We start from the raw sequence: 20,897 nt of genomic DNA, 5'->3' as shown, positions 1-20,897 counted from the left end.
GTTATTTCTCTCAGATGGGGTTAATTTTATCTTTTAACCCTCTTTGTGGGCCTCACGTACTTGCCACGTCACCAAGATGACGGAGAAGTTGAAAAAAAAACTGCGGAAGTACTTCAATGATAGCAATACTAGAGTCTGGGTATCACATTGGTACGATTAAGAGTTGGGGTATCACATTGGTAGGTACACCAGAATTGATGGACTGTTGGTGAAAAAAACTCTTTGCATTAATATTTTACAACTAATATCTATTTATGTAAGACTTTACCAAATACTAGGGCCGTGGTTTCAATCTCGCACAGAGCCTCTAAATATCTTAAGACGGCTCTTTGTAGATGTAGGGTGTTTCATCGAAAATTAAATGAAAAAATAACTGTAGGGTGAAACGAGCACTTACAGCAGTGCAGGCACAACTGGAGAGCGAGATCATCAAGTAGCTGCTCACATAGTGATCCACGATATAACGTATGAACAATGGCATTATTGCTGTTGCGCCACTGTAGACGTTGACGATGGCTGCAGCTTGTGTAATATCGTACTTCCATTCACTATTCAAGTATGTGATCATTATGCTCATGGCATAACCAGTGAATAAATCCGTCGACGACAGAACTACAATATATTGAAAATCCAGCAAAATTTAAATAAGAGAACCAAATGTACCATAGTAATGAAATTTTTAAAAAGGAGCCGTTCTTAATGCTCGAGTCTCAACAAAAAAAAAGTCGATCTGCACTAGATGTTCTAACTTTCAACCATTCATTAGTTTCATTTGATTTTGTACCCCCCCCCTGTACATGTCAAGTTTCATCAATATGAGTAAGTACTAGCAAATTTGCCTCCTGTTATTAAAAAAAAGTTGATATGCACTAGCTGTTTTAACTTTCAACCATTCATTAGTTCATTTGATTTTCTACCCCCTATACATGTTGAGTTTCGTCAACATGAGTACGTACTAGCAAATTTGTCGAACTTCTCTTATCTGTCCACATTCTAAATGAGTAACTACATATAGTAGTTTGTTTTACTAAAAATAGATACCAAATAACGTGGCATCTTGCCTGGCATGTACGGTATAATTTTCAGCATATTAAATATCTTCAATTTTTTTCCTCTAAAAAAATTAGCTTAAAATGTAATAATATTACTAATAAAAAACACCTTTCTTATCGAAGTAGAGTGGACTGATCATCAATTTTTTTAAACCGTGCATTTTGAATTTTAGATTGCTATTAACTCTGTTTACTTGCTCCTTCAAATTTTCTCGTATTAGAGACAATATATTATATGAATACAAAGATGGGCAAAGAAGAAAGTGATTTGTGTAAATTCCAATTGGAATGAATGTCTGAGCACTTGTGGCTTCATGTATTGCTATTTGAGTAGCCATATATCAATCTGAAATTTGGATGTCAACAATCCAGATTTCCCGTAAAATTAACATATAAGAAGATTACATCAACCGATGAGGGAGCAACCTCAAATTTACTAAGTGTAGATCAAAAACGCAGATTGGGAGCTCCAGCAAAATGCTCTTTAACTATCAAATAAAACTGTAGAAACACATTTGCATCCTAATTGATTATTAAAGTATTCAAGTAATTCAACAATAAATCGGGTATATCTAATTTATTCATGAGGATTACGATAGTAGTTTGGTTAATTCATTAGGCTTATCTGCATAAGTTTTCATGATAAGAGTTTGATTTATTCATCGATCGCGATACCCTAGTAATCTAAACAAAAGACTCTTAATTTTTTTTGTTGATATTTATTTTAGATAAGAAAAATTAATATGAAGGCATGCTGGAAAATATTTGAGATTAAGGTAATGATGTGCCACATCATTTGGTATGTGAATTTTGTTGGAAAAAATGGTTGGAAAAACCATTTAAAACCAAATTTTAATTGATTAATTAAATTAAGTTAAACTTATAATTAATCAAAGATGAACATAGATTTGAGTTCTCCATAATGAGGGCTACAAGAACATATGTTTGGTTGTGTAATTTGGTTTGTGGGTGAATAAGAAATTGTCACTCAAAGATGACTACTTAGAATGAGGGAAAAGTATTTGTCCCACATTGGAAAAGAGAAGTGTTGAAAAGACTTTATATAGAATCCATTGTGTATGGATTGTAAAGTGTGTAAACCCCCTTATACCCTCTCGTGTGCGCGCAGGGGGGGGGTGCAAATCCTAGGTCGCAAGGGAAACTCGTGTATGCCCGTGCGACCTGCGGACACGAATGCAACACTGAATTCGGTTTTGACTTTTCAAATTCTCTTGACTGTTCAAATTCTTCTTGTAACAACTGAGTTATTGTGTGTTATGGAGAATTATAACAGAATTGAAATCAATGTTTGTACCATATGTAACTCATATATGTTATGATCTTTTGATTTCTATAACCGCCATCTTATTTATTGCTGATTGCAAATCCTCACAGTATAAATAGTCACCATCCTTTCATTGTAAAACAATCCCATTCGAAACACATTTCTCTCCCACTCTCAAAGTTCTTAGTTCTTCTCTTGTGATTCTTCTCTTGTGATAGATAGAGGTGCCTTTCGAGTTCGTTGAGGGTTCTAGTTAGTAGTGCAACTTTCTAGAATTGTTTAGTCGTTATATCCTGGGAGACAAGCGCCAAGCATCCTTGCACAGGTAGAGGAGGCGTAAACGTCTTAAGGACAGTGTGGTATCACACACGTCTCGACTTGTTCTTCCATCACAAATCGTTCGGTATTTTTGTTAAATTTCTTTTCGTGTTCTTCATTTCTGATTTATATTTATTTATAATTCAGCTTATTAAATTATATATGCAATATATCACTGTTTTTTACAACAAATTTTGTATAATTTTTTTGTGTCTTAAGCATTTTCCCTTCTAAATTAATGAATTGTGTCTTTCTTTAACTAGGATCAAACCATGGTTATATATTTCTTCTAATTTTAATTTCAACTCATTTTTGAATTGGACATTGAATGTGTGTTGCATACATGAGCCTCAATTGTACTCATGATCATTGGAATAATTATATGGATGGATGAAATCTATATGAACGTTATCAACAGTACTTAACTGTGCGCGTTGGCACCTTGCAGCAAGACCACAGCTAAGTTTTCAGGATGAAAAATAATTTGTGACTTGTCATTAATCGTCTATTTACTTAGCAGTTCCTCTCGATGACAAATTGAAACCAATTAATTTTTGTATTAAAAAAAAGAAATTGAAACCAGAACTAGAGCCAAAGTGACATAGCAAGCACTACTTAAGTCAAACTCCTCCCAAAACAATTCTCAGTGAAAAACAGTTGGATTAGAACATGTATATATATAATTTTTTTGTTGAAAGAAGAAAAAAAAACGTTGTTCAATGGTGTGGGTACCCAATAAATAGAGAAAAATATACGTGATCAAGTTGAAATTAAAATTACAAGAGTATTATTGAAATTTATATAGATAACTATGGTTTAATCCTAGTTAAGAAAAAACACATAACATTAATATAAAAAATAAACAAATAAAAGGTGGTCGGTTAATTTACTTTCTAAATATATCTCATGCATGATTCTCATCCTAAGACAAACGAACTCTTGAAGTCAATGAGATGTTGAGAGTCGAGGGTAGAATTGATCTAAAAAGCATTAATTTGAAAATTCCAACTTTAAAGTAGTACAACATATTGAGCGCACACTGGGAAATTTAGGAGGGTGTATTCAATCTAGATTTTAATTGATTCTAGTTGATTTCTTATATTCTATGGATTCCTGTAGTTTTGGAAAATTCCACGGATTGTTATAATTCTATATAGATTTCAACAGATTTTGTCGCATTATATTGACTAGATTTGTTTGGATTTCAATCGATTTTCTCATGTACATTTGAAATATAAGTGTCCTCAAAATTCTTGGGAGACATATCCACGACCTAGCATGTAGTGGTGAAACTAGACCATGTATGCGGATTAAAGAAGATAGTGAATTTCTCAGCCTCTCTTATTTTGAGAGACCGTAACATAATTTAAGGCATTCTCTTGATTGAAACAGAATATGAGACATTATTTGACTTATCTTCTTTGACTGAAGCTAATATGAGTATATGACTATGACATATATCAATTGGCAAAAATAGAACATAATATGAGGCATTATTCGACTTCTCTTCTTTAACTGTAAGCTAATATGAGTATATGACTAAGACATATATCAATTGGCAAAACTGAAAACACCCAATGCTAAATCATCATAGTTATAAACCAACAACTAAATTATAATATATAACAAATTCAAAATTGATATTTCCATTAGACCTAGAAAGTTAAATCAATTCCATTTGAATCAATTTCACAAACAAAACAAAACCCGATTGGTAAATCAATAGTAAAGAACCCTATAGAAAGATAGTTAAAAGAAAATCGATATATGCATAACCCAATTGAACTAATAACAAAGACAAATAAATAACAAGCTTTTGACCATAAATTTTGTCTTTAAAAAGATAGTGGTCGAATGAAGTAGATTTGGATACCCTATGATTGATAAAGCTTAAAGATGATAAAGTTATTGTGGGGGAACAAGGTCAGTGTATACTGTATACAGACTGTACTTAACTTGTGTGAGAGCCAAATTACCTGCGATTTTTGCCAACACCATCGTCCGTTTCATCAAAGATGATGCCATTTCTCTGTTGGTGTTGAGAGAGACAGAGAGACCAAAGTCAGCTTAAGCTTAATAGAGAATGAAAACCCAACTGAAGACCTTATTTATAGTCTAACTTGTAGACTTCGGAGAAACAGAGACATGGAGTAGACCATATGGATGATGACTAGGAATCTTCCAACGGCTTTCCTAAGCCGTGTTCAAAGTAGAAACTCTTAGGCCATGTTTGATTTAAGGAAGCACAGCCTTGGGAAAGGAAAATAGTTATTTTCCAGTGTTTGGAAGCAATTGAAAAGAAGCTGGAAGGGAAAATGGTTCCCAAGGATCTGGAAAATAAGAGGGAAACTGCTTCCACCCCTATGGAAAGAGTTTTCTACCCAGTTATTGATGTGATAGCAGAGTTTTTTGACCAAATTGTCCTCACTCAACTTTTTTATTTCTCTTTTTTATTGATGAAAAGTTGAGGATATTATTGACAAATTTTTATAAACTTATAATGATGTTTCCTTTCTCATACTATATTCCTGACATTTCCAATGCTTATGGAAAATCTCAAGAATTATTTTTATTTCCATGTCATTCCGGTAACCAATCGTGGCCTTAACACCTGTACGCGGGGAACGTGTTTGATCGGGTCGAAAATAAAACTTTTGCATCTATTGTAATGAACTAATATGCTTGAAAAATGGAAGAGATCGGCATCGCACGACCTGCAACTGTCCCCAGCAATGTTATATCCAGCTTTCTCATTTATGAGTCTATGACTTTTTTATTTGGTCTGATCTCGATTTTGAGTCCGTGACCTGCAACTCTCTTTCTCATTTATGAGTCAATTATATATGACATTTTTGACTGTAAAGCTCGCCCGCCGGATGGTTGTGGCAAGAGGGGTCGCTCTTCGCAAGCGCTATCCCAGATCGCGATGTTGGGCCTGGGACTAATCTCAGTCTTGGACAAGTTGAATTCGGCCCGGGCCTGGGGAGCTGGACCTGGTTTGTTCCTTAGGGCTAGTGTGTAGTTTTAAAATGTCGGACCATAATATTCTGTCGTAGTTATATGATGATTTATAGAATAAATAGTCTTGTACTATGTATTTGTCATGACTCCGAAATTTCGAGTATGAAACTCAAATTTCGAAGCTATGAAAACGCTAAAATAATTCCAAATAAATCGAATCATTTTAATGTCACAGCGGATCATTACTGAGTTCATAGTACAATTCAGTCAAATTGATTATTACAAACCAAATTTATAATTCAAGCATTATATCAAATAGAAATGTAAAAATCTTCTCAATCCTCACCACAAGATAAATGAAAACAACTTCAAAGTCTTCGGAGTTGTACGTTGATTTCCGTTAATCCACATCTGCGAAATTATTCCATACACCATCGAATAGGTGCACCGGGATTGTAAACACAAACTCGGTAAGCTATGCAGCTCATATGAGTAAAACAACAATATCACTCGCATATAAATGCAAAACAAAATACATAAAACATCAATCATAAATGCACTCATGAGTCATTAGACGGCCTATCTGGTTGTCAAATAATATGAAAATATATGTACTCATGAGAAATTTGGGCAACCCCTCTGTTTACCCCAAATACATTTATAATATGGGTACTCATGAGCGCTGGTACACCTCTGTTACCCCTCATGTTAGTACGCCGCCGACATTGGGTAACCACTTGCTACCCAATATCCAAAATATGGGTACTCATAAGCCGATAACTCATCTGTTACCTCTCATGCAGTACACCGGCAGACAGACTAGAGCTCTAACTGAATCGTAATTGTCGCCCGACCAAGGCTAAGTTCCGACATGCCAACACATCCGAAGACAGATCCACAGACCACAAAAACGTTTTGACATAACTCAAGTTAAAACCACGTACAAACAATCATCACATGAATTTTATACAAATCAATCGACATGCTCAAAATAAATAGATATCAACACTAAAATGAACTCATCCGCGAATGAAAATTACGACAGTATATAATATAGTAAACTATATATATGCACTTATTTACCATTTTTACACATACACAATCCACTATATCATATACATATCCTAGTTCATTCTATTAAATTTAGTGTAATCATGAATCTCCGTAATGGTAGATTCGTCACAGTGAGATTTTACTCACCTTATACTCCTGAGCGTAATTTCCACGATTCCGAAAGTGAATCATTTATTTGTTGTCTTGATCACCTAAAATAGATAAGAAGTGAATTTAGAATCGTTACGTAAAACCTTAAATGCCAAAACAATAATATTTTACTGTTAAGCAATTGCTGTTTTTTTACAAAATTAATGTTCATGTAGTTACTATTCGTGTATTACCGCACAAATACATATTAATTACGTATTTCTGTACGAGTACATACTATTTACGTATTTCTGTATATCCATTTACTATTCAATCGTATATACTGACTCAGTAAATAATAATGACTGATTTACCCTTCAGAAATTACTTTTACAATTAATGTACGTAATTTACATTTACATTTATCGTACGTAAAATAAATTCACATTTAATGTACGTAAATTCTTTTTACATTCACCGTACGTAAAAATAATTTTTACAAAAATTACTATTTGAAATCACTGCTCACGCGCCTCTCCTAAAATCAGCGCGTAGCTCGCCACCGCTGCCCCCAAACCCCTCCATTTCCTTTCCTCTTCCCCTCCTCGGCCCAAGGCCGCCCAATGCACTCATCACCTCCCCTCACGCGCCGCCCTAGGCGGCGGTACCTCCCTCCTCTCCTCCTCCTCCTCCGATCTTCCCCAAAATCCAACTAAAACAACCACAAACAATCACAATAATCACACTAAGCTAACCCTCACCTCGATCGAACCTTGGGACCATCGGATTGTCGCCGAAAAAGCTCGAGATGCCGGTGGATTTGAAGTTGAGCAGCGGCGGTGCGAAACGCGAATTTGATTGCCGATCTTATCGCAGGTGGCACCGGGGGCGAGGAGAGGTGATGGTGGTGGTGTCTTCGTGCCCTGGTTTCCCCAGCAACATGCTTGGATGGCAGAAGAATCGCGCGAGCCTCGGGTTGTGGTCCAATGGTCAGGCATTTAATGGGGAGTGTGAGTTTAGGCCAAGACCCCTTTCTTTGTCCGGTGAGGAAATTCTTGCAAAAATCAACAGTCACGAGTACCTTACCCTTAGCTTGCAAGAAAAGTTCAAGGTCCCATATAATCCGAATAACAGAGTATGCTGGACTAATAAGTGCATGTTTTGGAGGCTGCCTTATTGGAAATTTATTAGAGTGAGATATGCTTTTGATGTCATGCACATTGAAAGGAACGTATTTGACAACATCATTGGAACCACTCTTAGTATTGCAAGAAAGTCTAAAGACGGTCCAAAAGCTCGTGCGGCTTTAAAAAAAAGGGGTGTGCGGCAAAGTCAGTGGGAAAGGAGCAATGGACAACTTCCTCATGTGCCATTTCTGGTGAGGCCGGAATTTTTAACAGAGGTATTTGAATGGTTCCGTGATGTGAAGTACCCTCATGGATATGCTGGGAGTTTGAGGAGTAAGGTCAACGTACGTGAGAAAAATTTTCACGGGTTAAAGACCCATGATTGCCATGTAATGCTTCAACGCCTTCTCTCAATAGTTATTCGTGAGTACTTACCATTGAACGTCGTTAAGCCTTTAGTTGCACTGTGTAGATGGTTTCAAAAATTGTGTGCCAGAAAGTTGAGAAAGGAAGACGTCAGGCTAATGGAAGCTGAAATAGTCATGATTCTATGTAATTTAGAGATGATTTTCCCTCCACATTTCTTTACAACTATGGTTCACCTCATGGTTCACCTTCCAGAACAAGTGTTGCTAACCGGTCCTGTGCATTTTACCCGGATGTTTCCCATGGAACGGTATGGTGATAATTTAATATTTAATATGGATGTAATATTCTAAATATCTCATGCATCGTAACTGTACTAAATATTTTATTTTGCAGGCAACTTGGGACTTATAAAAAATCGGTTAACAATAGACGTTACCCAGAGGGTTGTATTTCTAAGCGTTATATTACTTGGGAGTCAGTGACGTACTGCAATTTATACATGGAGGGTGCAGAACCCTGGGAACAAAAAACCAGCACTAATGCATCCCGGTATGATATTTCTGTCTTTTCTTAACTCGTCCGTCTGGATCAGTATATCTCTCGTTCTAGGTTAACTGAACAAGAGGTTTTAAAGGCTCACTGGCAAGTTTTGCTCGAATGTAAAGAAGTGAAATACTACATGGTTCAACATGAAGAGCTATATACGTCAGCGCATCCAAACTCTGATGAGAAGTCACGTAGGATTGATTTTCATCCTTATTTCCTTGATTGGGTATGAAGATTAGGGTTTTTCCTTGATTTTTGCAAAATTTCACCTTCCCATCTACCTTACACTAATATTGTCAATCTTGTAGGTTGCGGACCTTGAAAGAGCAGGCAATGATTACTTAAAAGCAGAGGTAGTCAAATTGGCTAGAAGACCACAAGGACACAATATTTATTCAACGTGTTATGTGAACGGGGTCAAGTTTATATCATACTATAAAGACCGATACTTGCAGACCCAGAATTGTGGAGTAATGATAGAGACAGAAACTACCAATTACTATGAGATCCTTGAATATGTGCTCGAACTACTGTACACAGACAGAATGTCGGTTGTGTTGTTCAAGTGTAAGTGGTACGATACTGACCCTTATAAGAGTGACAGCACTAAGCTAGATCATGACTTGTTATCGGTGGATACAAACAGTAGTTGGTATGAGGATTCCCCTTTTTGTCTTGCGTCCACGGCAAGACAAGTGTTCTACGTAGATGATCCGAAGGCGGGAGAGGCTTGGAAGGTAGTTAATGTGATGTCACATAGGAATGTGTACGATGCTAGAACACTTGCAACACACGACGATGAGAGGCCTCCTATTGGGAATCAGGTTAGAGAACCCTATCAAGAGCCCGTCTTGGTATATAGTGGAGTTTTTGATCTTACCGTTGATCTTGATTGGTTTCAATCAACTGACGCTATTATACCGTGGTCGGTAAATGAAGAAGAAGAAGATGGATAAGAAGAAGAAGAAGAGGATGATGATGATAATGATTATTATTATTGATAATGTCTAACATATTAATATGTTTAATTTGAAGGTATTATTTTTTTTTGCAAATTGGCACGAAGAACATGTAAAAGTCATAAACTGATGCGATGACATTTATTCAATTTAAGTCACCTGAATGTTTGCTAGAAAAAATATTTTTTGCGAGAAAAAATATTTTTTGCTAGAAAAATTACTCAATTTTGGACAATTTCACTTCAGGCAACGAGGGTCGACAAAAGTCGTCACTAACTGAAATTGGGCGGCGGGCTGATTAGTTGCGCCAAAATTTTCACCAAATTTTGAAACACTCCTTAATGTATAGGTATAAAAGCCTGGGGGTATGATTATACCCTAATCTCACTTCAACGCCGCTCGATCAAAACTCACTCGGCCCCCTTTCGCAAAAAAAAAATCCTCACCCCCTAATCTCATACACCCCGACGCCGATCTCACCGCCCCTCCCCCTTCTCTCTCACCGCCATGCCTCCGATGTCAGCAAAACAGCGCCAACAACAGCTCCGGCGAGAAGCAGCCGCCTTAGCATCTCAGATGGCAACACCACCAGCCGACGCCGATCTCTCTTCTCCTCCACCTTCCAGCTCAGTCTCGCCTTCTCCTCCGCCGGGTCCCCCACTCCGCAACAACACCACCGCCCGATCTCTCTTTCCTCCGCCGGCTCCCCCAGTCCGTAACACCAGCACTGCCCAATCTATCTCTCCTCCACCTGCTCCCCCACTCCGCAACACTAGCACCGCCCAATCTATCTCTACTCCGCCTGCTCCCCCAATCTGCAACACCATCACCGTCGGCAGCTCTGGCACGTCCGGCGACGACCCTCTCAACGGACCCCCAGTATTTTCAATTCGGTGCAAGAAAAAACCCGGTCATCCCAATCTCTCTCTTCTGTTTCATTTACAGCTTGTTTATTACAGCTCATGGGATTATAGTTTCATAGTTTTATCTAGGGATTTGTTTGTTGACTTTGGGTGTATATGGTTTCTCGTCGTGTATCAATATTCCTGTGTATAGTGTATCAATATTAGTTTATCTGGAAAATTTGATGACATTGTTCTTGGGTTCGAATCCCTCAAAGATTACACTGTCAGTTTACAACTCTTGTAACTGATTTTGTAATCTTTAATCCAATTGAAATTGTATTCTGTATCTAAGTAAAATTAGTGTATGGTACTAGGTTTGTGTTTAAATGTTAACTATTTTGGTTGATATATGTTTGGTTGCTGAGTTTGATTGGAGTGGCAAATTCTCGTTCAATTCTGTAATAAGGAAACTGCACATTTGAGTTTCATGTCATATATCGGTAAATAAAAGGAAGTAGAAGTATGCAATGATATTTTGAAACTCCATTGTTTGATGTGTTCATAAACAAAAGTGGTTACTGTTATTTAAGCTTACCCATGAATATAGTGGTTACTGTTATTGGTTACAGATTGTTATGTGATTAGTAGAAAGCTCATCTGTCACTGTTATGTGTGCATAGTATGCTCATTAACTGTTATGTGTAGGAGTTGCAGTTCAGAAACATCGTACTGTGATTAGCAACAAGACGTCACAAATTGTAAAGGCCATTGGAGGACTCATCAAGCTTGAGTGGTCGGATTTCCACATCGGACCTCACACGAATCATAATCATAGCATCCTAGTCCGTGACATTGGCGCCGCTATCAAGACGCATGTGCCAATGCTAGCCTCCACATTCTATGAGCTCCAATCTGACTATCACAAGGACGCTGTTAAGCATTATTTACAAGTTAATGTGTTTGATTTTTTGATTTTATAAATTTTTCTGGGTTAATGAAATTAATGTCATAATGTGCAATTTTTTGGTGTGTTTGGCAGAACTACTACGATATACCAGCAAGTGACGAACAGATGTGGAATTGGATTGACGAAAAATCCAATTCGAGGTACAGCGATTGGAAATACAAGTGCCACAAACATTGGCAAAAACATTTGGAGACACACGGGGATGCTGTTCAGCTTGAATTCCTACACCGTCTGGAGCAGTGGGATTACTTGGTCCACAAAGAATTCCGAGACAGAGACAAAATGGTAAGCTATCTATTGGTGATTGGTTGTACATACATTTTTTAATTCAATTTATAATTAGAGCTGTTCTAACTCATATATATCTATATTTTCTATTTTTTGTTTCTTTTTAGATTGTAAGCGTCCAGAACAAGGAGAACCGAACCAAAAACCCTGAGCCGATCAACCACTGTTGTGGGTCAAAACCGCTCAGTTTTAGGGCAGAGGAGTACCTAATGCAGGGACATCCGGCCCCGCGCGCTCGTGCTGCAGTGGACGCTTACCTACCAAGCAAGCACGGGAGGGAAAAAGCGGTGAGTGTTTTATTGGCAACACTTGTGTTATTGTTTGATGAATTTTTGGTTGCTTGCTGGTTAAGCTTTTATTCTTTGCTTGCTTAAGAGTCTGTTTTTAGGAGAAAAAAAACTTAGACCAATAGAATACTGTGTTGCTTGCTGGTTTGCTTGAACATGAGTCTATTAATAGCAAACTAATAAGATACATCTTCTGCATATTAACCTATGAGTCTATAAATATAAAATATCTTCATATTTTTAACCCGTTCTACATTTTTAGCTTTGTGTTGCAATTTCTGTTCGAAGGAAAATTTGAAGAGGAAGCTTGATGACATAATTGAAGAAGGAGAGTCATACCCGGGTACTGTACACCAATTCACATTTGAGGAAGAATGTGATCTACTCGAAGACACCTGGGGACAGCGAAAAGGAACAACAGTTAGAGGTAACTGCTCATCTTATCTCTGATGCTATTGGACACACACTAATATATAGAATAACAAGGAGTGTGTACATGTTACAAAACCTGCTGTTGGAATTTGTAATCTAAATTATCAGCTTTCTCTACAAAACAAATTTGTACATGTTACAAAAATCTACTCCAACTAAATTAGTGCATACAGAAACAATAGTTCACTGAAATGCATACAACTCTTTTGCGTCTTTAATGAGTCACCAACAACATTATTAGTTATATGATCAGCTCTACTTTGTTTGGTATGAGTCAAAGTGTTAATCCGCTGATAAAGCCTGACAACCTCATGCAAACTGTGAACACACGGCTAAATATAGCATAATCACTCTGAAGCAACTTGTAGCTAGGAACATATGTGCCAATACCAAACAAGCCTATCAATACTACATTCCTGACATGAAAAGCGTTTCTTGTTTGTCCCATCAAGACACTTTCTTCTTCATTTTCTTTTGAGTTGTGTAGTTAATTCCCTCATTCATATTCGCTAACAGCAACTAAAGAATCACGAAACTTGCAGCCTTGCTTTTTTGTTTTGGTTCGAATGGATGTAATTTAACTGATCACCTATCTCTAAGAAGGTGAAGGAAGCCTTGATATATGATTTCAATCCTCTTTGTCACTTCATATTGTTATATTGCAGGCATGGGAGGAGGGGTCAAACGGGCGGCAAAGAGACGAGGAGGAGCACAGACCATCCTCAGTCACGAAGCTGAGGAGAGAAGCCGGAAGTTAGAGGAGAGAGCCCGGCAGACCGAGGAGAGCGCGCAGCAGGCTAAGGAAGTAGCAGCCCGAGCTGAAGAGGAAGTCAAGCAGGCTAAGGAGGCAGCTGCCCGAGCTGAAGACGAAGTCAAAAAGTCCAGGGAAGAAAATGAAGTCACGCAAAAGCGTCTTGAAGCGATGGAGGCATTCCAGCGAGAATATATGGCTGCACGACCCGGTAGTACTTGAGGTAGTTCACTAGCACTAATATTAGGGGAATGATGATGATGTTGCTTGAAGGAAATTAAGTGCGGTATGGCACTCTTTTGTTATCAATTTTTTTGTGCTTCAAACAACAAATTTCTTCTATAAACAACATTTGAAAGTTGATGTGTTTTTGTGGAATGGATTTCAGTTGTGTTATGCAAGTTTAGCAAGTCAAATGGTGTTCAGTAGCTTTTTTTTTCTTTTAAATCATATTCAGGCGACGGAAGCAAAGAATCCGTCACTTCAATATTAACTAGAAACAACGGAAGCCAAATTACGGCAACCACTACTTCGTCGCTATAAAACTGAAGCGACAAAACTATTTAGTCAAGAACCCATCGCTTGAATTTGGGCCACCAACATACCTGTCCGTCACTTCAGAATATGCCGTCGCTTCAAAACATAAAGGTCCATCGCTTAATTCTTAGGGGACGCATCTTATCTTCGTCGCCTGAATATATTGAAGTGAGCACTATTGAATAACTTGTCGCCTCAATGTTCTAGCCACGGTAATGAGGCGACCGCATTAAAGCGACCACTTTCCCGTCGCCCGAGACGTCAGGCGACCAGCTCGTGATTCAGGCCACCATTTCCCTCCATCACCTGAGTGTGTCTCTGGCGTAGTGTCAATTTACTCTTTCACTGGACTCATACCGTGGATATTGGGGTTTTTTTTTTCTCTCTAGCACTCTCTCCCTCACATCTATACCTAGGGTTAGGGTTTTATCGAAAAAACTACCTTGTTGTGTGGTGTCTAACTTCCCGTGGCTGCTCAGCTTGCCTCCATGACCGCTCGTTTAGCGTCGAAGCTCTCTCTCAACAACCATGATGAACCAGTTGATTTGGGCGACCTTCATTGCCCAGACAAAGGTTTTGTTGCGCGCCCTGATTTTACCTTGTTGGTCGTTTGAACACTGCTCGGCCCGTTGCTTTTGATTCCTTTACAGGCGCGGTTCGATCTATGTGGAGGGTCTCCGTCCCCGTGAAGGTTTTAGCGCGGGGATACCACTTTATGTTCACATTCTCTTCTGAAGGTGATCTCCTTCGCGTGAAGAAGGGAGGTCCTTGGAGCTTTCAACGAGCCATGATCATCATCAATGATTATGATGGCTTCTCAGACATTCAAGCAGTATCTCTGGACTTCGTGTGGATCTGAGTTGAAATTTACCATCTACCGGCGGCTAGTGGGGGAAACTATCGATCATGTGTTGCAGGTGGAGGAAGTGGCTCATGCGCGGGGGGTAGCTAGGGTTCGGCTTACCCTTTCCTTCAATGAACCGGTGCGGCTAGATCGGCACCTTCAAGTGTCGCCGACAACGGTGGTTTGCGTGACTTACAAGTTTGAGTGGCTAGTAGGACGGTGCCGCCTCTGCATGATGGTCAACCATTGCGGAGAGCTGTGCCCTATGTGCCCTAAAGAGTCAGAAGGTCAAGAGGGTTCTGGTTCGGTGCCGCCGGCTTCTACTAGGCTTATGTACTATCTATTGTAACTGTCTCCACTTGCTAGATTTTGATCAACCCCTCAGCTACATTTTCGTCTTGACACTCCAGTCTATCTTTTGACCAGCAGTCCCTTTTTCTGGCTTGATCAAGTCTGAATCGAAGGCAGGTAGTTTTCTGCATAAAATTCAAGACACAATAGGCGAATATACATAGGTTACAATTTGAGTGACAATTGCACCGACCAAACTCGTCAAATCTGAGTGTTTCCTTCGATCAATTTCAACATGGTTTGGGATCTTAAGTGACTTCCCTGTAAAAAAAAACACGGGAGATACAATCACCAACTGTAGAAATCCATAAGTTGCCTACACTACCAAATTAAACTTAACCCATTAGTTAATATAAGAACAAAAAACACAAACAAAATCATAAGACTATGGAAAATACAAAACTCTTGAAGCCACTGGCATTAGAATTAAGATACCATGAAGCTCTACTTCTGAAAAAATAAAAACCTGGTATATATAAAATTCATAAGCAGAAACTGAAAAACATGACACAAACACTGTTGCAAATCTTACCATACATGATAAATCCAGTCGCTAGTGAGCAACCATATTATCACAGCACCTAAGAACCCCGTGATATAAATTTAAATTAATCATCAAACAAATATCAAATGAAAATCCACAATCAAAATTTGAATAACACAAAATATGATTAACACCCACCGATCAACAGAAGAGGATGGCGTATGAAACTCATCAGCCCTTTCGCATAGCTGACTCGTTGGAGAGGTAGAAGAGGAGAAAGGGAGAGAGAGAAGAAGAAGAAGAAGAAGAATAAGCCATTCCAATCTCAAACTCTTATCGTATCGATGAGGCAGCTTCACCGCTTCTTGTAGTCCCAACTCGCTGTCTTTTTACTTTCCTGGCAGACTTCGGTCGACACATGTGTCAATCAATAAAGGAAACATACTGAGCCCAAAAAGAAGACACCATACAGAAGCCCACAAAGCCCAAGGCATGAACAATACCTAGAAGATATATAGTCAAGTGGCACAAATGTGAAAAACTCCCAAGTAGGGGCAAAATCCGGAAAAAATGTAATATGAAAAATTAAATTTAAAATTACATGAATTGTATTTAATGGTTAAAAAATACTAGTACTCATGATTATTTTGTGTATCGACTGATATATTCGAATAATAGTCACTTTCATGTATTTTTATTTATACTTATTTCCGGAAGTAAAATTAGAAATTATTCGTTATGTTTTAAATGATTATTATTTGCGCTTTTATTTGTAATTTAGTTAGTTTTAATAAGTGATTTTTGTTGGTTTCTTAAAAAATTAGTAGTTTTATATCGGTAGTTGTTGTATATTTAAGGAGTTATTAGACTAAAAATAATACAAGTTTAATTCTAGATTAGTGTTGTAGTATATTATTTCAAAAAAGAAAAATACAATTTTTTTTCAAATAATATATATATATTCACTAAACAATGTTGTTATGTATTTATGAAATTATTCATCAAAACAATAATAAAAAATAATTTTTGAGTCAGGACCCACATGTGCTGATATGCCACAAAAGCTAGCAATTTCGGACTATTTCTGGCACACTTTTGTGGCACATTAGCACAGTAGCCCATAAGTTGGAGACGAAGTGTGCCACATTGTGGGAATTGTGGCACAATAATCTATGGGTTGGAGATGACCTAAATATATCTACTATAATCGACTAGTGCTGGATATTATAACAATTACAAATAGCAACGACGAATTGACTTGTGTCCCAATACTAAAACTTCAAGAAATGCATATCATGCCATGTAACTTAGCCATGCCATCCAAATAGAATAAAAATCCAAAATGTACTGTAATGTTTAAAATACTTTTTTTTAGAAAAAAAAATATATATATTTGATCAGAAAAATATTACAATAAGAGAAGACTCGGTGGTAGAACTAGATTTCCCACACTCTGTCTTACCCAAAGTACAAAATCTCCCCGATATTTCCGATATATCATCCAATATCTCCCTTAAAAAAGATATATCTTAGGGGTGAATATCTTATTTTTTCCCGTATCTGCGATATTTCTCCGATATTTACGATATATCTGATATATCTTCGATATTTTAGAGAAATATCTAAAAAAATTCATTAAAAAAATTTAACTCAACTTGAGGATGTCTCGGATTCTATTTGACCTAGATTTTTTTTACTAATTAATCACCTCGAGGAATATAAAAAATAAGACTAATTTTGGAATTGATGTAAACAAAGTATTATCTGATGAAGTTAGAGACCCGGGAAATGATTTTGATAATACTAGTGTGTGGAGCAGTGTAGCAACTCCAGATAGTTCAGATAGTGATGATGATGGTGGTGGTGGTGGTGGTAATGGTGATGGTGATGGTAGTGGTGGAAGTCGACAAGGTGGTGTAGATACAAGGTTTGAATATGGACAATCTTATGTAGGTAGATGATTTGAGCAGTTTACTTGTGAAAAGTAATTTTGATCATGCTACCCAAGATGAGAATCATGGATCTAGAGCAGATGGTCATGGTGCACAATAACAAAATATGTGAGGGAGGAGGACAAGTGGAGCCATTGATGATCAAGTATTTCATCTGATGTTAGTTCAGTTGCCTTAAGTTTTGATTCTATCAGTTTAGGCACAGAGCACAGTGGGATGTCAAACGAATCACATGAAATCAACTATCAATATGGTCATTCTATTTACAATTATGGTCAGTTTGGAGACGTTTATGATCAATTATCGAGTTGGGTTCATCCTTACTATTCCCTTCTCGGAGAAACTGTTGGTAGCTCAAAAGAGATATAGAAAGGTTTGAATTTATTTATTATTGAATTACATACAAACAAAGACAATTATTAATTTTATCTAGTACCCAAAAGAGGCTTTAGGTGCTTGAAAAGATACATGTTGGTCAACAAAACTACAATACTCTGCCCAAGACATACGAGCCATATAGTACAAATTGTAAATTCGGAAGAGGAACGATATTTTTTTTTCTAATATCCGATATATCTCCTGATATCGATATTTTGAACCTTCTGATCAAAACTACTAGTCATAAGACTATCTCAAGAAGCAATAGACATGAGGCGAGAAGGTCCAATTCTGAACCAAACAAATCTGATTCCAGAAGTAGTTGATACCTACTCGCTGTCAATCTCAAAAAGAGAACCGCTCTAATAGCATCACATGCCAAAACCTCCGGCATATTTGCAGAGACAATCTCCCCATTACATTGACACTTAGAAAGAAGCGACATTTAGATAGTCCCTAGAAATGACATGCACCATAACTATGGCACACCCAATGACACGACCAACGCTCTACCTACTGACAAAACCTAACCCTCACTCAAGGAGGAGGGAGAAAAAAACCAATTAAAGACCTAAAAAATAAACAAAAGAAAAACAGACCTAGGCCAAAAGACACAAGTCCACCTAAACAACAACTAGCTAGCCCAACCTAGGCCTAGAAGAGCCTAGGCCCACCTCCATGGCCCTCCAAAGACCAACTGACTCAGAAATTAGCCCACAGGCCGCCGTCGCATTCTGGCCGCAAAAATCTCCACCCCACGTCGCCTCCAACGCCACCATCAAGCCACCACCCAGTCCCACAACAGATCTGGCTCGCCGCATATCAAGAATCCATCCAGCAAAAAAGATTTCCAAAAAAACAACCTGGGTTTGAGGAGCAACACATGCAGATCGACCCCTCCGCTCCCCATAATAAACCACACCATCGCCAGCACTGCTCGCCGACGGGACCAACTGATGACTCAAGAGCGACATCAAAGCATCACCATCAGACGAAGACCCTGCAAAACCAGAATTCGAAACAACAAGCCGACCAACCCCGGAGCAGCCACCCTCCATCGGACCACCACCAAACAAAGCCTCCCTTGCTCGGCCACCTATGGACCCAAGCACAACAATCGTCTGACGGCAACGTTAATGTTTAAATGTTTAAATAAGATTTTTTCCTCTAACCCAAGAGCGATCCGTTTTCCACGGAGCACCTAAGGGACTCTTTCCCGTATTATGAACATAGTTGTTCTTAATGTTTAAATGTTGAAAATACTTGTCCACATCAAACATGACACTGTACGTGACTATAAAACAACAATGTTTTCGTACATGACATAGGAAAAATGATGGTTTAAAATATCCTTTTTGATATTTCCGATATATCTACCAATATCACTTTTTTTTTTCAAATTACCGATATATTTAGGGGTAAATATCTTATTTTCTCTCGTATTTGCGATATTTCTCTGACAACATAAAATAACTTTGATATTTACGATATTTTCGATATATCTTCGATATTTTAGAGAAATATATGGACAATTTCTTCACTATAATTTGTTTTTTCTCAACTCGATGAAGTCTTTCCAGCTAGTTTAGATGATCATGATGATGGTCCGAAGATAGAAACTCTAAGCATGGTGCTGCTACGCAAACATAAATCTAATAACGAAATAATTCACACGTACATTATCAAAAGGCTAGGAGGACAACAATTTTGATTTTTCATCAGAAATAAGTAATGTATTCCCCATGCATAGTGTAATAGAATGGGAATTGATATTGGACACCATGGAAAGTTGACACGAAATTAATAAGAAAAGTAATTAATTGTTGAAACTTAAAAACGTGAGGCACCTTGATTAATTAAAATAATGTCGCCCAACGTCACTGATGACTTAAACAAAAATGGTTTGTGATTTGCCCTCGTTCGATGGGATCAAGAACAAAGATTTTTGTGTACGTTACCCTGGAAAAGTAAAGCCTTTTATCGATTGTCTGCACAGGATGGAAACATAGGCATGCATGGTTTACCGTTAAGAGTTAGTTAGCTTGCTGGGTGATCGTTCAAGTTCGAATCACCATTCGCTAACCAAGTCAGAGTCTGCTTATAAATCCAGAAAATAAACATATGCTGCTAATATTTGTATAGCTACAAGTATATATGCTGCTGCAGACATATGCTATGATTCTTTAATTAGTTTCATTTGAAAAAAGAGACGAAAAAGATTAATTTGAAGAATAAATTATTTTATACGTGCATGCATTCCTTTGTAATGTCTTGACGCTGCTGTAATTTATCTTGTGATTCTTGTCACTTTCATCTTCCACTTCAGACTTTAATTAATAGCAGTTGTATATTAATTAGTCAGATATATATATTAGACCCTAATTAGCTGGGTTAGCAAACATGTCATTAGATAACTTGGGTCCCAAGTATCACATTTTAGCAGCCCTCGTTTCTTTTTCTTTGATTTCTTGTTGATCTTCCATATATACGTACAAGTACTTGTGGCCAGAAGTAGTCTAAAGCAGGAACCAAATAAACCAACAGTAAGGAACCTTCTTCCTCAAGAACGTCCATGCCCCAAGGAGAAAAAAAGCAAATTAATCCATAACACCTTCAAAAAAGGATAAGAGAGAAACTATCATACTCTTTTGAATTGGGTAGAAAACAGATCGAGTACGTGACATGAACAATAATTTCCATTATTAATTTTATGCATGGTAGTAGCACGACATACGCAAGAGCATTCGTACGTTGGGGAGTTTATGACAAAGGTGATGACTGATGAGTGTGGCAAATTGACAGAGACACGCACCAATTTTTTTTTTTTGAAAGGATACACGCACCAATTTTTATTCTGTAGGGAAGATAATTTTCACCACTGCAATATTGCTTAGGTGATAGAGTTATCCTATTTTTAATAGAAAACATATGAGTTCTGTAAGACTCACTACATATAAACCTTTTGATGACATTTTCGGAGTTAAGCACGTACCGGCCGTAAATCTTGAAACAGGTTAATGG

The 20,897-nt window shown here is 37.7% G+C and overlaps 1 protein-coding gene across 1 annotated transcript; it reads left to right on the top strand.

Annotated features, from left to right (window-relative positions):
• The first annotated feature begins 7,567 nt into the window (after positions 1 to 7,567).
• LOC126787579 (uncharacterized) lies at positions 7,568 to 9,757 on the top strand. Its single transcript, XM_050513433.1, has 4 exons — positions 7,568 to 8,562; positions 8,649 to 8,804; positions 8,865 to 9,027; positions 9,110 to 9,757. Exons 1-4 carry the CDS (start codon positions 7,568 to 7,570, stop codon positions 9,755 to 9,757), a joined length of 1,962 nt encoding a protein of 653 aa, XP_050369390.1.
• The last annotated feature ends 11,140 nt before the right edge of the window (positions 9,758 to 20,897 follow it).

This window comes from Argentina anserina, chromosome 3 (genome assembly GCF_933775445.1).
Source record: "Argentina anserina chromosome 3, drPotAnse1.1, whole genome shotgun sequence".
Lineage (NCBI taxonomy): Eukaryota > Viridiplantae > Streptophyta > Magnoliopsida > Rosales > Rosaceae > Argentina > Argentina anserina.
Note: the sequence above shows the minus strand (reverse complement) of the source record. Positions and strands in the feature narration are given on the sequence as shown.

Coding starts and splice junctions, on each gene's coding strand:
- LOC126787579 (XM_050513433.1), top strand. CDS start 7,568: ATGCCGGTGGATTTGAAGTTGAGCAGCGGCGGTGCGAAACGCGAATTT. Junction 8,563..8,648: donor CGGATGTTTCCCATGGAACG/GTATGGTGATAA, acceptor TTTATTTTGCAG/GCAACTTGGGACTTATAAAA. Junction 8,805..8,864: donor ACCAGCACTAATGCATCCCG/GTATGATATTTC, acceptor CTCTCGTTCTAG/GTTAACTGAACAAGAGGTTT.